The 23675-nt window shown below is 44.7% G+C and overlaps 1 protein-coding gene across 1 annotated transcript in view; it reads left to right on the forward strand.

Annotated features, from left to right (window-relative positions):
* The window catches only part of LOC128691012 (G-protein coupled receptor GRL101-like), a 605305-nt gene that overhangs the window by 351486 nt on the left and 230144 nt on the right, over nucleotides 1-23675 (forward strand). Inside the window, exon 9 of the mRNA XM_070089232.1 lies at nucleotides 846-995. Coding sequence (XP_069945333.1) covers nucleotides 846-995 — 150 coding nt within the window. The remainder of the gene's footprint in view (nucleotides 1-845; nucleotides 996-23675) is intronic.

Below are 23675 nucleotides of genomic sequence, written 5' to 3' on the forward strand. Positions count from 1 at the left end.
TAAATATATCATCTAAGTAATAACTACGTAACATTGCTTGGGACGATGTTAATGAATCGCTCTACCTCTAAACGTTCCATGAAAAAATTAGCAAGATGTGTGTTGGTGGGTGAACCCTTAACATAACGTAACACCGGCTGTAAAGCTCACCGTTGTAACTTATACATTTTAAGTTTACATTTTACTGAAATAAGTCGACAATATTTAAATACTTTCATTGGAGAGCATAAATAGGCTTGCACTATCGACAGTTTGAATGAACGCTTGAATGGAACATTGTAACTCTTATAAGTAACTAATGAAGCGGAGAGAAGCCAAATTAGTAAGAAAAGAATTTGACTTACGGAAGAGAAGGTGTCTGCATGGTTCTCTCATACTAGACATGAACACAATTATCCAAAACAGCGAAAACTTCAACATCTCAGAGCTATGAGTAATATATGTTTTATATATGAAACATCTATTTTATGCTAAACTACTTTTGACCTTTATTAAACCCAATTATAACCCCTTTAGTCACCTGCTATATCAACTCACTTTCTTGCTGCATATATTCTCATTGTATTCGCCTCATACGCTCACCGAGACTTGATACACCTCCAGGGGAGCGAACACAAATATGTCAATTTACTTAAATTAAGAGAGTGTTGCTACAGAAGTGATGCATAAGTAACCCGCGCACGGGAGAATGGAACTTATGGCAAAGGCATCATAAGTGTCAGTCTCCTGTGTGCGGATTATTTGTGCATTGTTCCAGTCATTATACATTTTTATTCTTTACACAGGTGGTAATGTGGCAGACTGCTGTACATATCACGTGTTAAATGTGTGTTGTAATGTTGCAGGTGTGGCTGTGTGTGAGGTCGGGGCAGCCATCACATGTGTGGTGTCAACAAACAAGCGCAACAAGGACAGGTGTGTGGCGGCTGACAATCTTTGTGATGGTTTCAATCACTGCCAAAATGGTGACCAAGTCTCTGACGAGACCGGATGCGGTGAGTTCCATTGTTCTTTCTTCTCTTTCTCTCTTTCTTTCTCTATCTCTTTCTAGGTCTTCAGTGCTGTTGTCTACGTTATTACAGGTATGATTAACAAAAAAAATACCAATTTAAAATATCACTGGCATTTAAACAAAAAATAAACCCTACATCTTATTTAAAAATTAAATACGAGAGTGATGATTGCCGGGAGCAAAAGTAATTACCAATAAAATAAATTAAAGCTAAAAATTCAGAGATGGAATAAAATCAAAGACCTTCATTAAAATATTTTTGTCTGCAAAATTAAACTCTTTTCTTTTTACACATGTGAACACATTTTCCTGAACTCATTTCAAACGCTTATTCAAAATCCTCTTTTTTTATTCCAAGATGTCGAATTTTTGAAATATTAGATTTTATATAATTATCTTTAACATGATTTACGACGTAATAAATCGCATATTAGGATAATCTCTTATATACTTCAATATTACAATGCACATTATAAACTTGTTAAATGCCTAGGAAACACAAAACACGAATGTATTAAAAAAGGATGCCTGAGCATGCTACCATCTGCAGCTCACAAGACTGCCATCCCCACTAGCCCCTTTGGGGCTGGGCAGATGGCAGACCAGAGACCTAGCTTCTCCCTGCGAGCCCCGTGAGGGCAGGAACTGTGGCTTGTCCTGGGGACAGTTGGTCCCAAAGATGAGGGGGTACTTGTACCTCCTCCCATGGGAGACTTAGGTCTCGAGATACTCCCCAGATAGGGAGCCAAGGCCGGGTCACCATTACTTGGAAAAGACCCGGACCGGGAGAGTACTGGCGAATAAAAAAAAAGTGTTATAATATTAACTGGGAGAGATATATATCTCAGGAAGTCCCACAGTGTGTGTGGAACAGAAGGTAACCATCTTTGGACCATATAGATGGTAGTGGAACAGACGGTAACCATCTTTGGACCATATAGATGGTAGCAGAACAGAAGGTAACCATCTTTGGACCATATAGATGGTAGCGGAACAGAAGGTAACCATCTTTGGACCATATAGATGGTAGCAGAACAGAAGGTAACCATCTTTGGACCATACAGATGGTAGTGAACCAGAAGGCAACCATCTTTGGACCATATAGATGGTAGCGGAACAGAAGGTAACCATCTTTGGACCATATAGATGGTAGCGGAACAGAAGGTAACCATCTTTGGACCATATAGATGGTAGCGGAACAGAAGGTAACCATCTTTGGACCATACAGATGGTAGTGGACCAGAAGGTAACCATCTTTGGACCATACAGATGGTAGTGGACCAGAAGGTAACCATCTTTGGACCATATAGATGGTAGCGGAACAGAAGGTAACCATCTTTGGACCATACAGATGGTAGTGGACCAGAAGGTAACCATCTTTGGACCATATAGATGGTAGCGGAACAGAAGGTAACCATCTTTGGACCATACAGATGGTAGTGGACCAGAAGGTAACCATCTTTGGACCATACAGATGGTAGCTCTAATTCGTCAAATCAAGAGCTTTTCACTTGCATCAAGGCACTCTTCTTCAAGAGATTATCATCAGCAGCAGAAGGTTTCTCCACTGTAGAACTCCACTGGAAATTGGTGTCAGTGTTCGACTTAGCTATATTATCTCTAATATAATATACTACTTAATTTACCACTAATGTCTGGCCATAATTATGATGTTTGGTAAATACATTTTATGCTCGGAAGAACTTCTTAAACCTCATTTCACCTACATTGTGAACGAACAGCACACGAGGAGCAAAGCTTCAGCTTAACCCACAATGTGTGTATCATTGAGTCATACAAGGAGTATAGCTTCAGCTTAACCAACAATGTGGGTATCAATGCGTCATACAAGGAGTATAGCTTCAGCTTAACCCACAATGTGGGTATCATTGAGTCATACAAGGAGTATAGCTTCAGCTTAACCCATACTGTGGGCCTTGTCAAGTCACACTAGGAGAGAAGCCACACTACATTACACACACCCCGACACTGTACAGCAGCATCAGTGCTCAGTTGTTGTTGTTGTTGTTGCAAAGTTACTGGCTAAACCTGTCTTATTGGAAATAAAATTAACTTTAGACGTCGACACCCACGAACATCTTACATGTGACGTCGACACCCACGAACATCTTACATGTGACATCGACATCTACACCAAGGAACATCTTACATGTGACGTCGACACCCACGAACATCTTACATGTGACATCGACACCCACGAACATCTTACATGTGACGTCGACACCCACGAACATCTTACATGTGACGTCGACACCCACGAACATCTTACATGTGACATCGACACCCACGAACTTCTTATATGTAATGTCCACACTCACTAGCATCCTACTAGCGACGTCCACACTCACTAACATCGTAGAAGTGACATCCACACTCATTAACATCCTACAAGTGAAGTCAACACTCACTAACATCGTAGAAGTGACATCCACACTCACTAACATCCTACAAGTGACGTCAACACTCACTAACATCCTACAAGGGACGTTCACACTAACATCCTTCAGGTGACACTGATTAGTATATTTGGTTTAAAGCTTGTCAACTACACGGTGGTCATTAGTTAGGGTTACTTGTAACCTGTCCACCACCAGTCAAGAATTTAATCCCAAATGAAGGAAATAAGCACACTCTGTGTATATGCTATATACTATATACACAACCTATACATCGTATACTGTGTATATAGTATATACAATATACAAAACTTATCCATTCGATTCTAGTGTGTCCATAGGAAAGTGGAACGAGAAACCTTGTGCTGACAGTTACCTTAAAAACTGTATTATGGTCACAGTAATGTCCAGTGTGAGGCAGTCACTCAGTCCCAGTGGGATAACAGAGGCAGACAATGCCTACAAGGACTGTGTAAACAACTTATATAATGCACCTACTCATAATACGAAGATTCTGCTCTAAAAAGATCTCTGAAAATGTTTTGATAAATTAAGCAGGTTTACATTACATAAAATTATGCATAGTTAGGCTAGGTTATTATGCTAGCTTTAGTACACACTAAAACAATTGTCCAACCAACGAAAATCATATATTAGTTTATTTCTTTGGGTCAAAAAAGGACCTCCTGAGCATAAATGCTCGAATTTAAGAAAAATGAAAGTGAAATGGATCATTCATTTCAAAATCAAATTTCCTTAAAAAAAAACTTTTTTAACCGTAAAAAAGTTAAAAAACTGGTTTTCCCAAAACGTTGCACCAGGTTGTGCAGACCTTAATTGCAATGAAATATCTGACGAACCTAACACTGATAACGGTTGGAAAATATTTATTGGTTTAGTTAAAATATTGGTCAAATTTCATCTGCGTTTGGACAACAAAAGAACAATTTTTGACAAACGAGAACTGCGAATCTTCGAAATCAAACTTTATTTTCCATATATACTTCGAGAGGTGTATATACGCCAAGAGGTCCACTTAAGTGAATATACACCAAGCGGTGATTATTTCATTGCAAATATATCGAGAGAGTCATATCTCTGAGTACATACTCGAGAAGTGAGAAAGTGTGTATGTCATTGTATATATAGAACTTAAACAACAGCTCACATGAACACAGAGAGGTATTTATGTTATTGCATATATACCGAGAGGCATAAATCTGAGTATACATTCACCACTCGGTGAATCTCAACGCATATGCTCCTGGAGGTATATATCTCAAAGTGTTTTCAGAGATGGCTGAATACGACTCACACTGAGAGGAGTTTGCCTCAGTTTGTACTGTTTTGGAATAATTCGCTATAAACGAGAGAGTTGACTAACTGCCAAACATAGTGCAAGAAATAAATTCGTTAGAAAACATTCAGGGAAGAATGACAAAATTAATTCATGCTAAAAATATCTAGCATAGACAGGACTCGAAGCACTGGTTTTAAATTGGAAAAATTAAGATTCAGGAAGGATATAGGAAAGCACTGGTTTGGTAATCAAGTTGTGGATGAGTGAAACAAACTCCCGAGTACTGTCATAGAAGCTAAGACGTTGTGTAGTTTTATAAGTAGGTTAGATAAATACATGAATGGGTGTGGATGGGTGTGAGTTGGACCTTACTAGCTTGTGCTACTAGGTCAGATGCCGTGCTCCTCCCTTAAATGAATGTGACTGACCTGACTAGGTCTAGGCATTGGCTTAAGCCGGTGGGAGAATTGGACCTGCCTCGCATAGGCCAGTAAGCCTGCTGCAATGTTCCTTCTTTCTTATATTCTTATTAGAAATCTTCCTTATGAAGAAAGATTGAAGACCCTTAAATTATATTCACTTGTAAGACGAAAAATGAGGAGAGACATGATCGAAGTTTAAAAGCGGAGGATAGGTATTAATAAAGGGGATATAAATAATGTCTTGAGGATGTCCTTCCAAGAGTGAGAACCCGTAATAATGGATTTAAATTAGATAAGCTTAGATTTAGAAAGGCTTTAGGAAAGTATTGGCTTGGAAATTGGGTAGTTAATGAGTGGAACAGTCTACCTATTAGGGTGATTGAACCTAAAACCTTGGGTAGTTTCAAGTTTAGGTTGAATAAATACACGAGTGAGAGGGGTTGGATTTGAGTGGGACTTGCACATGCGTAAATAGATTTATCAGAGCTTATTGTTAGGGTAGCACTGAAAGTGGTTTGGGCAGATATTCTGCTAGTAGGTTGGACTGTAAAGGACCTGCCCAGAATGTACAGGCATGCTGCAGTATTCCTCCTTTCATATGTTCCTATGTTCTTGAAACTTGGAGAATCAATGTAACTACAGGAAGAGAACTCGTTAAAATGCCAAAGGAAGTGTATATCGAGAGAAATATGTTAGTTTGGTGCTTACTGTGTGTATCACAGAGCACACTCACCCAGAGGTATATATCTCTCAGTCAACACACACACACACACACACAAACACACACACACACACACACACACACACACACACACACACACACACACACATACACACACACATACACACACACATACACACACACATACACACACACACATACACACACACACACACACACACACACACACACGCACACACACACACACACACATACACACATACACACACACACACACACACACACACACACACACACACACACACACGCAAGCACACACACACACACACACACACTCACACACACACACACACACACACATAGACACACACACACACACACACACACACACACACACACACACACACACACACACACACACACACACACACACACACACACACACACACACACACACCTCCTGGAGTTTTATGACAAGGTAAAAAGAAGACACGAGAGAGAGGGGGTGGGTAGATTGCGATTTCCTAGACTGCAGGAAGGTCTTTGACACAGTTCCCCACAAGAGATTAGTGCAGAAGCTGGAGGATCAGGCGCATGTAAAAGGGAGGGCACTGCAATGGATAAGGGAATACCTGACAGGGAGGCAGCAACGAGTCATGGTACGTGAAGAGGTATCACAGTGGGCGCCTGTTACGAGCGGGGTCCCACAGGGGTCAGTTCTAGGACCAGTGCTATTTTTGATATATGCGAACGACATGTTGGAAGGAATAGACTCTGAAGTGTCCCTGTTCGCAGATGACGTGAAGTTGATGAGAAGAATTAAATCGGACGATGAGGAGGCAGGACTGCAAAGAGACCTGGACAGGCTGGACATGTGGTCCAGAAACTGGCTTCTCGAATTCAATCCAGCCAAATGCAAAGTCATGAAGATTGGGGAGGGGCAAAGAAGACCGCAGACAGAGTATAGGCTAGGTGGACAAAGACTACAGACCTCACTCAGGGAGAAAGACCTTGGGGTGACCATAACACCGAGCACATCACCGGAGGCACACATCAACCAAATAACTGCTGCAGCATACGGGCGCCTGGCAAACCTGAGAATAGCGTTCCGATACCTTAATAAGAAATCGTTCAATACACTGTACACTGTGTATGTTAGGCCCATACTGGAGTATGCAACACCAGTCTGGAAACCACACCTGGTCAAGCACGTCAAGAAGTTAGAGAAAGTACAGAGGTTTGCAACAAGATTAGTCCCAGAGCTCAAGGGAATGTAGTACGAGGAAAGGTTAAGGGAAATCGGACTGACGACACTGGAGGATAGAAGGGTCAGGGGAGACATGATAACGACATACAAGATACTGCGGGGAATAGACAAGGTGGACAGAGATAGGATGTTCCAGAGAGAGGACACAGGGACAAGGGGTCACAACTGGAAGCTGAAGACTCAGACGAGTCACAGGGACGTTAGGAAGTATTTCTTCAGTCATAGAGTTGTCAGCAAGTGGAATAGCCTAGCAAGTGAAGTAGTGGAGGCAGGAACCATACATAGTTTTAAGAAGAGGTATGACAAAGCTCAGGAAGCAGAGAGAGAGAGGACCCAGTAGCGATCAGTGAAGAGGCGGGGCCAGGAGCTGAGTCTCGACCCCTGCAACCACAATTAGGTGAGTACAATTATGTGAATACACATACACACATAATTTAGTTATAAACAAAAACAATGAAATATATATTTTTTCATTAGGTTCAGAATGATTTTTCCAAAATTATTGCATACACAAATTTTCGCTTGCCTTATTCGGCAAGAAGAGCATTGTTATTTAAGTCAAAATTGCAAGTTTTACCTGTTCAGCACAACACACACACACACACACACACACACACACACACACACACACACACACACACACACACACACACACACACACAGAGAGGAATTGACAAGGTGGACAAAGACAGGATGTTCCAGAGATTGGACACAGTAACAAGGGGACACAGTTGGAAGCTGAAGACACAGATGAATCACAGGGATGTTAGGAAGTATTTCTTCAGCCACAGAGTAGTCAGTAAGTGGAATAGTTTGGGAAGCGATGTAGTGGAGGCAGGATCCATACATAGCTTTAAGCAGAGGTATGATAAAACTCACGGCTCAGGGAGAGTGACCTAGTAGCGATCAGTGAAGAGGCGGGGCCAGGAGCTCGGACTCGACCCCCGCAACCTCAACTAGGTGAGTACAACTACGTGAGTACACACACACACACACACACACACACACACACACACACACACACACACACACACACACACACACACACACTCACACACACACACACACACACACACACACACACACACACACACACACACACACACACACACACACACACACACACACACACACACAGTCTAGGGGGCCAGAGACTACAAACCTCACTCAAGGAAAAAGATCTTGGGGTGAGTATAACACCAGGCACATCTCCTGAAGCGCACATCAACCAAATAACTGCTGCAGCATATGGGCGCCTAACAAACCTCAGAACAGCATTCCGACATCTTAATAAGGAATCATTCAGGACCCTGTACACCGTGTACGTTAGGCCCACATTGGAGTATGCGGCACCAGTTTGGAACCCACACCTAGCCAAGCACGTGAAGAAACTAGAGAAAGTGCAAAGGTTTGCAACAAGACTAGTCCCAGAGCTAAGAGGTATGTCCTACGAGGAGAGGTTAAGGGAAATCAACCTGACGACACTGGAGGACAGGAGAGATAGGGGAGAACTGATAACGACATACAAAATACTGAGAGGAATTGACAAGGTGGACAAAGACAGGATGTTCCAGAGATTGGACACAGTAACAAGGGGACACAGTTGGAAGCTGAAGACACAGATGAATCACAGGGATGTTAGGAAGTATTTCTTCAGCCACAGAGTAGTCAGTAAGTGGAATAGTTTGGGAAGCGATGTAGTGGAGGCAGGATCCATACATAGCTTTAAGCAGAGGTATGATAAAGCTCACGGCTCAGGGAGAGTGACCTAGTAGCGATCATTGAAGAGGCGGGGCCAGGAGCTCGGACTCGACCCCTGCAACCTCAACTAGGTGAGTACAACTAGGTGAGTACACACACACAGGAGATCCCAAACACAGCAAGATCAAATACAGCCTCCCTCACAACTTCCTATGGAAGCCTCCCAACCAGGTCAACCCCAGTGCAACCAAACACTCTAAACCAAAACACCCATTCCACATCCAATGCCCCCACCCACTGCGTTACAAACTCCACCCCCGCAGCAACCACCCATAGTTCCTTATCAGGTCTCCCACTTCCCCAACCCCAAAACACCTCCCAGACCACAATCTTAGAAAAGAAGTTGAAGGTGTGGTATACAAATGCAGATGGAATAACAAATAAGTATGAGGAGTGGCACGAAAGAATCAAGGAGACATCCCCAGACATAATAGCACTCACAGAAACAAAACTCAACAGAATAATAACAGATAAGATAAGATTTCGTTCGGATTTTTAACCCCGGAGGGTTAGCCACCCAGGATAACCCAAGAAAGTCAGTGCGTCATCGAGGACTGTCTAACTTATTTCCATTGGGGTCCTTAATCTTGTCCCCCAGGATGCGACCCACACCAGTCGACTAACACCCAGGTACCTATTTGCTGCTAGGTGAACAGGACAACAGGTGTAAGGAAACGTGTCGAAATGTTTCCACTCGCCGGGAATCGAACCCGGGCCCTCCGTGTTTGAAGCGGGAGCTTTAGCCACCAGGCCACCGGCCAGATTCAATCTTTCCATCCGGATATCAAATCCTCAGGAAAGACAGAGGGAGGAGAGGGGGAGGAGGAGTTGCACTGCTCATTAAAAACCAGTGGGGTTTTGAGAAAATGGAAGGAATGGATGGCACGGGCGAAAGGGACTACTTAGTAGGAACAATCCAGTCAGAGGAACATAAGGTGATAATTGCAGTAATGTACAACCCACCACAGAACTGCAGGAGGCCAAGAGAAGAATACGATGAGAGCAACAGAGCAATGGTTGACACACTAGCCGAGGTGGCCAGGAGAGCACACGTGGGGGGAGCAAAGTTACTAGTAATGGGTGATTTCAATCACAAGGAGATTGACTGGGAAAACCTGGAGCCCCATGGGGGTCCCGAAACATGGAGAGCCAAGATGATGGATGCTGTACTGGAAAACCTCATGCATCAACATGTTAGAGACACTACCAGAGAGAGAGGAGAGGATGAACCAGCAAGACTGGACCTTGTATTCACCGTGAGCAGTTCTGACATCGAGGATATCATGTATGAAAGGCCCCTGGGAGCTAGTGATCATGTGGTTCTGTGCTTCGACTACATAGTTGAGCTCCAAGTGGAGAGAGTAGCAGGAATAGGGTGGGAAAAACCAAACTACAAAAGAGGGAACTACTCAGGCTTGAGGAACTTCTTTCAAGACATTCAGTGGGAGAGGGAACTGACAGGAAAACCAGTACAAGAAATGATGGACTATGTAGCAACAAAATGCAAGGAGGCAGAGGAGAGGTTTGTTCCCAAGGGAAACAGAAATAATGGGAAGAACAGAACGAGTCCTTGGTTCACCCAAAGGTGTAGGGAGGCAAAAACTAGGTGTACTAGAGAATGGAAAAGGTACAGACGACAGAGAACTCAGGAAAATAGAGAGATTAGCAGAAGAGCCAGAAACGAATATGCACAGATAAGAAGGGAGGCTCAGCGGCAATACGAAAATGACATAGCATCGAAAGTCAAGACTGACCCGAAGCTGTTGTACAGCCACATCAGGAGGAAAACAATAGTCAAGGACCAGGTAATCAGAGGAAGAGTGATGGGGAATTCACAAGAAAAGACCGGGAGGTATGTCGGGAGCTCAACACAAGGTTTAAAGAAGTTTTTACAGTAGAAACCAGTAGGACTCCAGGAAATCAGAGTAGGGGGTGCACCAGCAAGTGTTGGTTGAGGTACATATAACCAAGGAGGAGGTGAAGAAGCTGCTATGCGAACTTGACACCTCAAAGGCGGTGGGACCAGACAACATCTCTCCGTGGGTCCTTAAAGAGGGAGCAGAGATATTGTGTGTACCGTTAACAAAGATCTTCAACACATCATTTGAAACTGGGCAACTCCCCGAGGTATGGAAGATGGCAAATGTAGTCCCAATTTTTAAAAAGGGAGACAGACATGAGGCACTAAACTACAGACCTGTATCACTAACGTGTATAGTATGCAAGGTCATGGAGAAGTTCATCAGGAGGAGAGTGGTGGAGCACCTGGACAGAAACAAGTGTATAATTGACAACCAGCATGGTTTCAGGGAGGGAAAATCCTGTGTCACAAACCTACTAGAGTTTTATGACAAGGTGACAAAAGTAAGACAAGAGAGAGAGGGGTGGATCGACTGCATTTTTTTTTTTTGGACTGCAAGAAGGCCTTCGACACAGTTCCTCACAAGAGGTTACTGCAAAAGCTAGAGGATCAGGCACACATAACAGGAAAGGCACTGCAATGGATCAGAGAATACCTGACAGGGAGGCAACAACGAGTCATGGTACGTGGCGAGGTGTCAGAGTGGGCGCCTTTGACAAGCGGGGTTCCACAGGGGTCAATCCTAGGACCTGTGCTGTTCTTGGTATATGTGAATGACATAGCGGAAGGGATAGACTCAGAAGTGTCATTGTTTGCGGACGATGTGAAGTTAATGAGAAGAATCAAATCGGATGAGGATCAGGCAGGACTACAAAGAGACCTGGACAGGCTACAAGCCTGGTCCAGCAACTGGCTCCTTGAGTTTAACCCTGCCAAATGCAAAGTCATGAAGATTGGGGAAGGGCAAAGAAGACCGCAGACACAATATAGTTTAGATGGCCAAAGTCTGCAAACCTCACTCAAGGAAAAAGTTCTGGGGGTGAGTATAACACAGAGCATATCTCCCGAGGCGCACATCAATCAGATAACTGCTGCAGCATACGGGCGCCTGGCAAACCTACGGATAGCGTTCCGATACCTCAGTAAGGATTCGTTCAAGACTCTGTATACCATTTACGTCAGGCTCATACTGGAGTATGCAGCACCAGTTTGGAATCCACACCTAGTCAAGCACGTCAAGAAATTAGAGAAAGTGCAAAGGTTTGCAACAAGACTAGTCCCAGAGCTACGGGGATTGTCCTACGAAGAAAGGTTGAGGGAAATCGGCCTGACGACACTGGAGGCCAGGAGGGTCAGGGGAGACATGATAACGACATATAAAATACTGCGCGGAATAGACGAGGTGGACAAAGACGGGATGTTCCAGAGATGGGACACAGACACAAGAGGTCACAATTGGAAGTTGAAGACTCCGATGAATCAAAGGGATGTTAGGAAGTATTTCTTCAGTCATAGAGTGGTCAAGCCGTGGAATAGCCTAGAAAGTGAAGTAGTGGAGGCGGGAACCATACATGGTTTTAAGGCGAGGTATGATGGAGCTCATGGAGCAGGTAGAGAGAGGACCTAGTAGCAATCAGTGAAGAGGCGGGGCCAGGAGCTATGACTCGACCCCTGCAACCACAAATAGGTGAGTACAAATAGGTGAGTACACACCACCCCACACAAACACACACCACCCCACGCAAACACACACACCCCACACACGCACAAACACACACACCCCACACACAAACACAAACACCCCACACACAAATATACACACACACACACACACCCCACACACAAACACCCCACACACAAATGCACACACACATCCCACACACAAACACCCTCCCCTCACACACACCACACACACCACACACACACACACACACACCACACACACACACCACACACACACACCACACACACACACACCATACACACATACACACACACACACACAGACACACACGCCCCACACACACACCTCACACACACACACACCCCACACACATACCCCACACACACAAACACCCCACTCACACACACACACGCATGTATAACAGGCCTAGTGTCTAATCGACATGTGGCTAGCACAAAATGGTAACTAACACACCTACACACACACCTACACACACACCTTCACACACACCTACACACACACACACACACCTCACAAACACAAACAAACACACACACACACACACACACACACACACACACACACACACACACACACACACACACACACACACACACACACACATGTATATATATATATATATATATATATATATATATATATATATATATATATATATATATATATATATATATATATATATATATATACATAATATGGCACAGAAGATTTAAGAGATACATTGTTGATATAAAGGTGGCATATATATATATATATATATATATATATATATATATATATATATATATATATATATATATATATATATATATATATATATATATACATGTTGTTACGTGTGTATCACCGATTATAAGGCGAAAATCTCATCCAGCTCCTCAGACCTGGGGCGTGTGCCCAAAATGCAGCATGCATTACCCCTTTGAACAGCCGCGCTGAGCCGCTGGAACAGAAAACTAGCTGCCCTGGGATCCCTAGTTACCCTGATGAGTCTTTTTCCCAGCTCCTTAAGGAAATTAGATGCACTCTTTCCCCATGAGCCAAGGGTCTCTGAGCCTATGGGAACAAACATATAATGATGGGCAAGTTCTCCATATTTTCTAGACTTTTGGGACTCCCTAAAGCTGGCAGCTGCCCCTCCTTCCTCCCTGGTGTATTGGAGATAGGTATCAGCCAAGGTAGATGCACATGTATAGTCCCACACCACCTGCTTCCCATCTGTCCAGGATTGAAGGGTGATACCATCTGGACGCTTCTGGCTGCCATCAGATCTGCATAGTTGGGGTGGCTCCCTTACTGCTGGGCATCCAGCTGTTGTGAGGCTCCTCTTGATAATGTTATTAACCTCCTCATGTCTTGCAATCTTTCCCTCGGATTTACGGCACACAAGACCATGGTACCCGAATCGGTCTGCTGCTTCACTGCCACAAATACACCTGTGTTCGGCGAGAATAGGGGCGGCAAGTCGAAGGGCAACACCGATGCGGATGGTCTGTGGGTCGAGGCGTGTGCCAAGGCTGGAGTTGGGAACAGCCAACAGAAAGTCCCCAGCATGAGGGGCTCTCACTGCCAGCAGGCGGGCTCTATCCTTCCCTGACACACTCTGAAGCATCGTTGAGGCTATATTTTCCACTATTGGACCATCCCAGTGCGATTGTTTGTAGTTGTTGGGGGGAGCAGGTCTTGTTTCTGAGCCCGTTAGATTATCCCAGATCATTGCTCCGTCAATGAATTTTTGGTCCTGGGCTCCAATCTTGTCCCTAAGATGTTCAGGGAGAATCGCTGCTACAAGCTCTCTGGATGCAATACACGAGGACAGAAAAGCAGGTAACGCAATCTGTGATGACTTGCGGACACCAATGCCTCCTAGTCTGACTGGAAGTGTAGCTTGGTTCCACTGCCCGTCTTCTAGAGTAAGGTTAAGTACTTTCGTAAAAATCTGCCTCAGAATACTGTCATATTCGTGCAGTATAGGGTTATCATATGAAGGTGCACATCTTAGGAAATATGTCAACCTGGGCAGACTCAAGCACTTTGTGAGAAGGTACAAGGCATCGTGGGTGTCCAGATTGCCTATTCGTTGTTCCATTCTCCTTAACTCTTCCAATTTCTTCCTGAGAATTGTGTCAATGGCATTGCTTCCCAGAGGTGCTCCTAGCAAGACACTATTTGTGGGGGCAATGACTGCTGCTCCTGGTAGTTTTGATCTCACTGCATTTATCACTTGTTGACTGACTGAGATGATTTCACATTTGGATGGATTCAGGATGAGACCCATTTCCTGTCCCCGTGTCATTACCTGTGTAAGGTCATGTAGGAGGGACTCCTTTGTACCTGCTAGTGTGCCATCATCTAGGAACCAGATGTTTAGCTCGCTGGTCAGTCTGACTGTGATTTCCCTAACTGCAATACAGAAGAGAAATGGTGCAAGAGGATCTCCTTGTTGGACACCCTCTGATGATGTGATTTCATGCTCTCCAAAGAGAAGCATTGATTCCTTGCTATACCCAGCTGAAACAAAAGGGAAGAGACCAGGGAAATGTTCTTGTACTGCTGCTAATACCACGTCTCTTTTCAGGAGATTGAACGCATTCTTGAAATCTAATTTTACCACTGCATTGTCCTCAGGCAGGTTGTTGATATATGCCCTTGTTGCATGAACTGCTGCTTCACTTCCTTGAGAGACCCCAAAGCCAAGCTGGTTTGGTTGAAGCATCATGGCTGCCTGTGCACGAATACTTCGGACAGCAGCTTTGGATACGAGGCGGCGTAACGTGTTGCCTACTGCAATTGGCCGAATTCCTCCATCCTTCTTTTTAAGTGCACAAAGTGTTGCACCAAAAAAGAAAGGTCTAATTTCATCAGGAATCAGACCAGCCAAGGAATTGTTGACGAACCTTGTGATCTCTGAAAGCAGTGTCTCTGCAATTTCCCCAATAACTGGATTAACCATTTCCTTTAAATGCTGTAGCCTTATTCCAGTGTAACCCCCAGCAGAGCCAGATGGGAACGACATTATTGCTTTGTAAATGTCTGAGTCTTCCACAATCAATGGTTCCATAGTGGGGACAGAGGTGTTGGAACTGTTGGTGCCACTGGTTTCCCTGGCAGGGTGCTTTCCTCTAAGTGCTTCAGCCATGTCAGCATCCCTGGGAGCAACTGTATCTTCACTGGTAATAATTCTGATTGCCCCCACTGTGTTGCCCTCTTCAATTTTCTTGCTCACCTGGACTCTGACTTTTTCACTGTCAGTAGAGTGAGTGGGGGTTCTGCCTCTCCCTTTTTTGTGTTGACGGGGAAGGTGAATGAGGTTATCAACTCTAGGAAAATCTCTTAAGGATTTAATTATCATTGAGGCTAGCCTCTTTCCCCTTCTTTCCGGCACAGCTAAGCAGACATTGCCAAAAAGTAGCAAGTTGTGCCATGCCTTGATGGTTGGTGGAGCATTTAAGATAGTGGAACCATCGTTTACTTTTTTCAGGAGGTCTGTAAGTTTCCCAGCTGCGTGTGGACGGGCTGCTTTGGGAATATGTGTGAGTGTCCTCGTACCTGTTGCTTTGATTGCTTCCAAGAGATTGTCTGATGAGATAAAATCTGTTGGAGTGGGTTCAGGTGCCTGAGGTGGCTCTGGATCATCACTTTCCACAGGAGGACATCCTGAACCAGGGCAACTACCGTGTTTGCGGAGGAAACCATTAGAGTTGAGACAACGAAGCTGTAAGCATGACCGACACTTGCCTCTCCTAGTATTGCCAGCCGTGCCATTTCCCTGGCTGCTTGCTTCCTCCTGGTTGGCATTCATCTGCTAGACTAGACAATAGGAGTGGAATATGACATGCTGGGTGGGTATGGTGCGTGGAAGGTAGTGAACTTGACCGTGGTGGCCTGGTGGAGTTTGAGGGGCCGGGAGGGGAAGGGGAAAACTTCCCTTGGGAATTAGGTGGAGGAGGCGCAGGTTGAGTGGGGTTATCCCGGGGAGTACAATACACATGGACTTGCACACTATATATTGTTCACACTGTCTTACAATACACATAACTTTATTTGTTTCCCATGTACACTATGAACAATGTGGGTATGGGCACTGCTGAACCAATGTGGTCACTCACCATCTAGTTACACATCCCACCTCTTCCACCCACCCCCGTGACGTGGGGGTGGATGCACTGACTGGTCACTCCCTCGTTAACATTAATTTCACATTGTTTTTCCATAACATAAGCCTTTAAAAAGTCCATGCATCGACACAATCATTTCCACGTTAACTGGAAGCTTTTCGAGGTTTGTATGTACGATAATCTTGGCCGGTACTCATAAACAGTGTAGGCCTTGTACTCCCCCACACCTCCACTGGCCGTCTTCCTCACTACCACCACTCACCAACATTCACAAACTGCACAACATTTCCACAATTTACCTTGAAACGGTGCTTTGAAATGTCTTCTCGCTTCACTGGAATCTTCTCAGAGTATTCACAATAAGTCCTGTTGAGTCTTAACCTGGTCAGCCTCGTTGATCCGGACTTATAATTGAAAATCCCGCAGCTAGCCCGCCACACGTCTTGCCAGCGCCAGCTGGCATATATATATATATATATATATATATATATATATATATATATGTAATTAACACATCAACCGTCTCCCACTGAGGCAGGATGACCCAATAAAATAAACACTTTCATCATTCACAGTATCACTGCGTTTGCAGAGGCGCGCTGATACGACAGTTTAGATGTCACTCTCAACAAGAAATATCCCGGATCCCTCCTCTAGTTAAAGTGTAGGAATTGTATTTCCCACCTCCAGAACTCAAGTCCGGCTAACTGGTTTTCCTAAATCCTTCCACAAAATATTACCCTGCTGACACTCCAACAGCTCCCCAAGTCCCAAAAACCATTCGTCTCCACTCACTCCTATATGTAACATGCACGTCTTTGGAGATGAGACATTTTTTGTTATGCTAATGAGAGACCTTGGCTTACTGAGTTGGTACAAGTAGTATTTAACAGTGACACAATGTTAGTAAATGACACATAAGAAATAAAAAACAACAACTTACAAACAGACGCACTTTTGCCGGGGCACCGAGACTGACCAGATATTACGAGACTTAAAAGTCTTGGTGCCTGAAAGACACGTCTTCTATTATTAAGGATTCTATACTAATGCATCTTTTGTTTATACTTCTATGATTAAAAGCTGTCGTAATAAACAGACAAATAAGGCCAATGAACACGAATGCATTTACTTGGGACAAATCACAGAATGGTTGGGGATCGAACCCATGGCATGCGAGTCCTTAACCTTGGAGGCCAGTGGGTAAAGCACTGGTCCACTCCTGTCTTACACCATCCATCCAACTAGGTATATTTCTATATTACATAGCAACGTTAGCATGGGCCCCACTGTGTCCACAAAACCAGGTTTTTTACAGACGAGTCTCATACCAACATGGCCTTGTCGTGCTCTAGCTCAAGTCTCCTCAAAGCCACCGTCATGTGATTTATTTGCAATCGTGTTATTTTGACTTCGTGAATCATGATGTAAATTTGGGACACTTTGTTGGCTTTTGGTCAGTTCAAATTAATCATGATGTGAAGTGAGCGTGGACCAAATACCACGACTTTAGTAGTAAAGATGTACTCAGTGAACACATTGTTGTTCATTGCAGTAAAATATTTCCAACTCCAGCCGCGAGGAACATTTTCTTATGTCTCATTTTCTAACAAAACACCAACACTGCACCTTCGTTAAGATCATTTTTTTTATATATTCACCTAACAAAGAAAAGAGAAGTAACACGCATCAGATTGTCTCTGGAGCAATTATTGGTTGTCGGGGAACCAATTACGACCATTGAAAAAAATACTTCTGTAATTGTGCTTGGAATTCTACCCCATTATAGGAATGCTGAGAGAGGAAGTGACCAAAAGGAATAATAGGTGGGAAGAAGAAAGCGGAAAGAGAAAGGGGAAAATGGAGAAGAGAATTGCTGACAACTTGCAGAGAGAGAGAAAGAGAAAGAGAGAGAGAGAGAGAGAGAGAGAGAGAGAGAGAGAGAGAGAGAGAGAGAGAGAGAGAGAGAGAGAGAGAGAGAGAGAGAGAGAGAGAGGAATTTGCATGAGAGGGAAAGAGAGAAAGTGAGAAAATGATTATAATGATAGTGAAATAGCTAAGTTCTTACCATGACATAGAGAATACTTGCCACATCTCTCATATATACAGTGATAAATAAACATTATTTCATTTAAGTATGAATATACATTGTCAATTGGATATGTATTCATTAATTATCTTCAGCATATACCACAAATGTTGACTGGGATGTGATCCTGGAACACTGGAGCATGTGGTGCTCTCACCATCCTGGAACACTGGAACATGTGGTGCTCTCACCATCCTGGAACACTGGAGCATGTGGTGCTCTCACCATCCTGGAACACTGGAGCATGTGGTGCTCTCACCATCCTGGAACACTGGAGCATGTGGTGCTCTCACCATCCTGGAACACTGGAGCATGTGGTGCTCTCACCATCCTGGAGCACTGGACTGGGTGCCCTCAGCATGTGGGTGCCCTCACCATCCTGGAGCACTGGAGCATGTGGTGCTCTCACCATCCTGGAGCACTGGAGCATGTGGTGCTCTCACCATCCTGGAACACTGGAGCATGTGGTGCTCTCACCATCCTGGAACACTGGAGCATGTGGTGCTCTCACCATCCTGGAGCACTGGAGCATGTGGTGCTCTCACCATCCTGGAACACTGGAGCATGTGGTGCTCTCACCATCCTGAAACACTAGAGCATGTGGTGCTCTCACCATCCTGGAACACTGGAGCATGTGGTGCTCTCACCATCCTGGAACACTGGAGCATGTGGTGCTCTCACCATCCTGGAACACTGGAGCATGTGGTCCTCTCACCATCCTGGAACACTGGAGCATGTGGTGCTCTCACCATCCTGGAACACTGGAGCATATGGTGCTCTCACCATCCTGGAACACTGGAGCATGTGGTGCTCTCACCATCCTGGAACACTGGAGCATGTGGTGCTCTCACCATCCTGGAACACTGGAGCATGTGGTGCTCTCACCATCCTGGAACACTGGAGCATGTGGTGCTCTCACCATCCTGGAACACTGGAGCATGTGGTGCTCTCACCATCCTGGAACTCTGGAGCATGTGGTGCTCTCACCATCCTGGAGCACTGGAGCATGCGGTGCCCTCACCATCCTGGAGCACTGGAGCATGTGGTGCTCTCACCATCCTGGAGCACTGGAGCATGTGGTGCTCTCACCATCCTGGAGCACTGGAGCATGTGGTGCTCTCACCATCCTGGAACACTGGAGCATGTGGTGCTCTCACCATCCTGGAACACTGGAGCATGTGGTGCTCTCACCATCCTGGAGCACTGGAGCATGTGGTGCTCTCACCATCCTGGAACACTGGAGCATGTGGTGCTCTCACCATCCTGAAACACTAGAGCATGTGGTGCTCTCACCATCCTGGAACACTGGAGCATGTGGTGCTCTCACCATCCTGGAACACTGGAGCATGTGGTGCTCTCACCATCCTGGAACACTGGAGCATATGGTGCTCTAACCATCCTGGAGCACTGGAGCATGCGGTGCCCTCACCATCCTGGAGCACTGGAGCATGTGGTGCTCTCACCATCCTGGATCACTGAACAGTGTGGTGCTCTCACCATCCTGGAGCACTGGAGCATGTGGTGCTCTCACCATCCTGGAGCACTGGAGCATGTTGTGCTCTCACCATCCTGGATCACTGAACAGTGTGGTGCTCTCACCATCCTGGAGCACTGGAGCATGTGGTGCTCTCATCATTCTGGAGCATGTGATGCTCTCACCATCCTGGATCATGTGGTTCTCTGACCATCCTGGAGCACTGGAGCATGTGGTGCTCTCACCACAGGAGCGCTGGAGCCTGTGGTGCTCTCACCATCCTTGCCAACATGCTTAGGGCTGTAACATCAGACAGGAAGACTGGCCATCTCCAAGCTGTGAGTGCGCTTCACTTGGGGACATCCTCCTAACAGTTTCCATTTCAGCAGTGGGAACACGCCTCGACTCTAAGACCCTCCGTATTGCAGTGGCTCTCCGCCTCGCTGTCCCAATTTACACGGAATGTATGTGTATTTGCAGCGATGCGCAAGCAGACCAATATGGCCTACATGATCTTAACTGTTCTTCTGGAACAGCTCCGAGGGTTGGCACGCAAGACACAATGAAGTCAATGACATCAGAGAAAGAAGCCTTGCTACAGCTGGATGCCCAGCTGAGAGAGAACCCCGATCACTAGCAGTCAACAATACCCGGGACCCAGCAAACCGCCCCGACGGGATCACCATCTATCCTTCGAAGAATGGCAAGCTCTTAGCATGGGACTGTACCTGTGTGTCCACACTGGCTGACACCTACAACCATCACAGTTTAGGTTGACGGGAAGGAGCTGATCACAAGGAGGAGTACATGACTGGCAAGTACAGGGACATAAGCCAACAGTATCAATTTGTCCCAGAGGGATCACAGACCTTGGGATCATGGGGGAACAATGTTACACGGTTTCTTAGAGAACTGGGTTCTACTCAGCGACACCACCAGAGACCCAAGAGCAGCCACTTTCATGTTCCAGCGCCTCTGCATAACCATTCAGAGGGAAAATGCATGCTGCATACTGGGCTCATGTCCGGCTTTAGAGGAGCTGGAGGAGATTCATAATCTTTGATATATTGTACCAAAATATTCATGTCTGTGTTTTCTGTCAATGTATTCTGTCTATTAATAATAAAGTTCACATAGAATATAGAATATAGGGGGTGAAAAGAGAAGAAAATATTCTAACAGCTCCGGGGAGATCCTTGAGTTTCTCCTTAGGTATGTTATTGTCTTCTCCGAGGATGAGAGCCCCCAGTACAGTTCTAGAGGTGATACCTCCCTATAATATGTATATATATATATATATATATATATATATATATATATATATATATATATATATATATATATATATATATATATATATATATATATATATATATATAAATATGTATATATATATATATATATATATATATATATATATATATATATATATATATATATATATATATATATATATATATATATATATATATATATATATATATATATATATATATATATATATATATATAATGAAAATAGCGAAGAGGGATCTTGATCCCCAGCAAGTGAAGAGCGTCATACATGGCCTTCCTCTGTAAGAAGTAAAAATGCAGTTGGATTGGTGCCGAGGATCGAAGCAACAAGAGACTGGCTGGCGCCAGATTCTAAGCTTGTAGTCAGACGGCTTCCCACTTCTGGTTTATTTACTCTAGCTTAAACAGTAAGTAAGAGGTGCAAGGTGAAGGTGGTGAGGTAAGAGATGAAGACGAGCATTGAGTGAGATTTTCTGACTAATTAGTGGAGATTTTTACAAACAGTTCTGAAGTAGGGACGCAATTGGAAGTTGAAGACTCAGATGAATCAAAGGGATGTTAGGAAGTATTTCTTCAGTCATAGAGTAGTCAAGTCATGGAATAGTCTAGAAAGTGAAGTAGTGGAGGCGGGAACCATACATAGTTTTAAGGCGAGGTATGATAAAGCTCATGTAGCAGGGAGAGAGAGGACCTAGTAGCAATCAGTGAAGAGGCGGGGCCAGGAGCTATGACTCGACCCCTGCAACCACAAATAGGTGAGTACAAATAGGTGAGTACACGCACACACACAGAAGTGAAGAGGCTTCTGAGTGAGCTAGATACCTCAAAGGCAATGGGGCCAGATAACATCTCCCCATGGGTATTGAGAGAGGGAGCAGAGGCGCTATGTGTACCCCTAACAACAATATTCAATACATCTATCGAAACAGGGAGATTGCCTGAGGCATGGAAGACAGCAAATGTAGTCCCAATCTTTAAAAAATGAGACAGACATGAAGCATTAAACTACAGACCAGTGTCACTGACATGTATAGTATGCAAAATCATGGAGAAGATTTTCAGGAGAAGAGTGGTGGAACACCTAGAAAGGAACGATCTCATCAACAGCAGCCAACATGGTTTTAGGGACGGGAAATCCTGTGTCACAAACCTACTGGAGTTCTACGACATGGTGACAGCAGTAAGACAAGAGAGAGAGGGGTGGGTGGATTGCATTTTCTTGGACTGCAAGAAGGCGTTTGACACAGTTCCACACAAGAGATTGGTGCAAAAACTGGAGGACCAAGCAGGGATAACAGGGAAGGCACTACAATGGATCATGGAATACTTGTCAGGAAGACAGCAGCGAGTCATGGTACGTGGCAAGGTGTCAGAGTGGGCACCTGTGACCAGCGAGGTCCCACAGGGGTCAGTCCTAGGACCAGTGCTGTTTCTGGTATTTGTGAACGACATGACGGAAGGAATAGACTCCGAGGTGTCCCTGTTTGCAGATGACGTGAAGTTGATGAGAAGAATTCACTCGATCGAAGACCAGGCAGAACTACAAAGGGATCTGGACAGGCTGCAGACCTGGTCCAGCAATTGGCTCCTGGAGTTCAATCCCACCAAGTGCAAAGTCATGAAGATAGGGGAAGGGCAAAGAAGACCGCAGACGGAGTACAGTCCAGGGGGCCAGAGACTACAAACCTCACTCAAGGAAAAAGATCTTGGGGTGAGTATAACACCAGGCACATCTCCTGAAGCGCACATCAACCAAATAACTGCTGCAGCATATGGGCGCCTAACAAACCTCAGAACAGCATTCCGACATCTTAATAAGGAATCATTCAGGACCCTGTACACCGTGTGCGTTAGGCCCATATTGGAGTATGCGGCACCAGTTTGGAACCCACACCTAGCCAAGCACGTGAAGAAACTAGAGAAAGTGCAAAGGTTTGCAACAAGACTAGTCCCAGAGCTAAGAGGTATGTCCTACGAGGAGAGGTTAAGGGAAATCAACCTGACGACACTGGAGGACAGGAGAGATAGGGGGGACATGATAACGACATACAAAATACTGAGAGGAATTGATAAGGTGAACAAAGACAGGATGTTCCAGAGACTGGACACAGTAACAAGGGGACACAGTTGGAAGTTGAAGACACAGATGAATCAAAGGGATGTTAGGAAGTATTTCTTCAGCCACAGAGTAGTCAGGAAGTGGAATAGTTTGGGAAGCGATGTAGTGGAGTCAGGATCCATACATAGCTTTAAGCAGAGGTACGATAAAGCT

Source organism: Cherax quadricarinatus, chromosome 27 (assembly GCF_038502225.1).
Source record: "Cherax quadricarinatus isolate ZL_2023a chromosome 27, ASM3850222v1, whole genome shotgun sequence".
NCBI classification, from domain to species: domain Eukaryota; kingdom Metazoa; phylum Arthropoda; class Malacostraca; order Decapoda; family Parastacidae; genus Cherax; species Cherax quadricarinatus.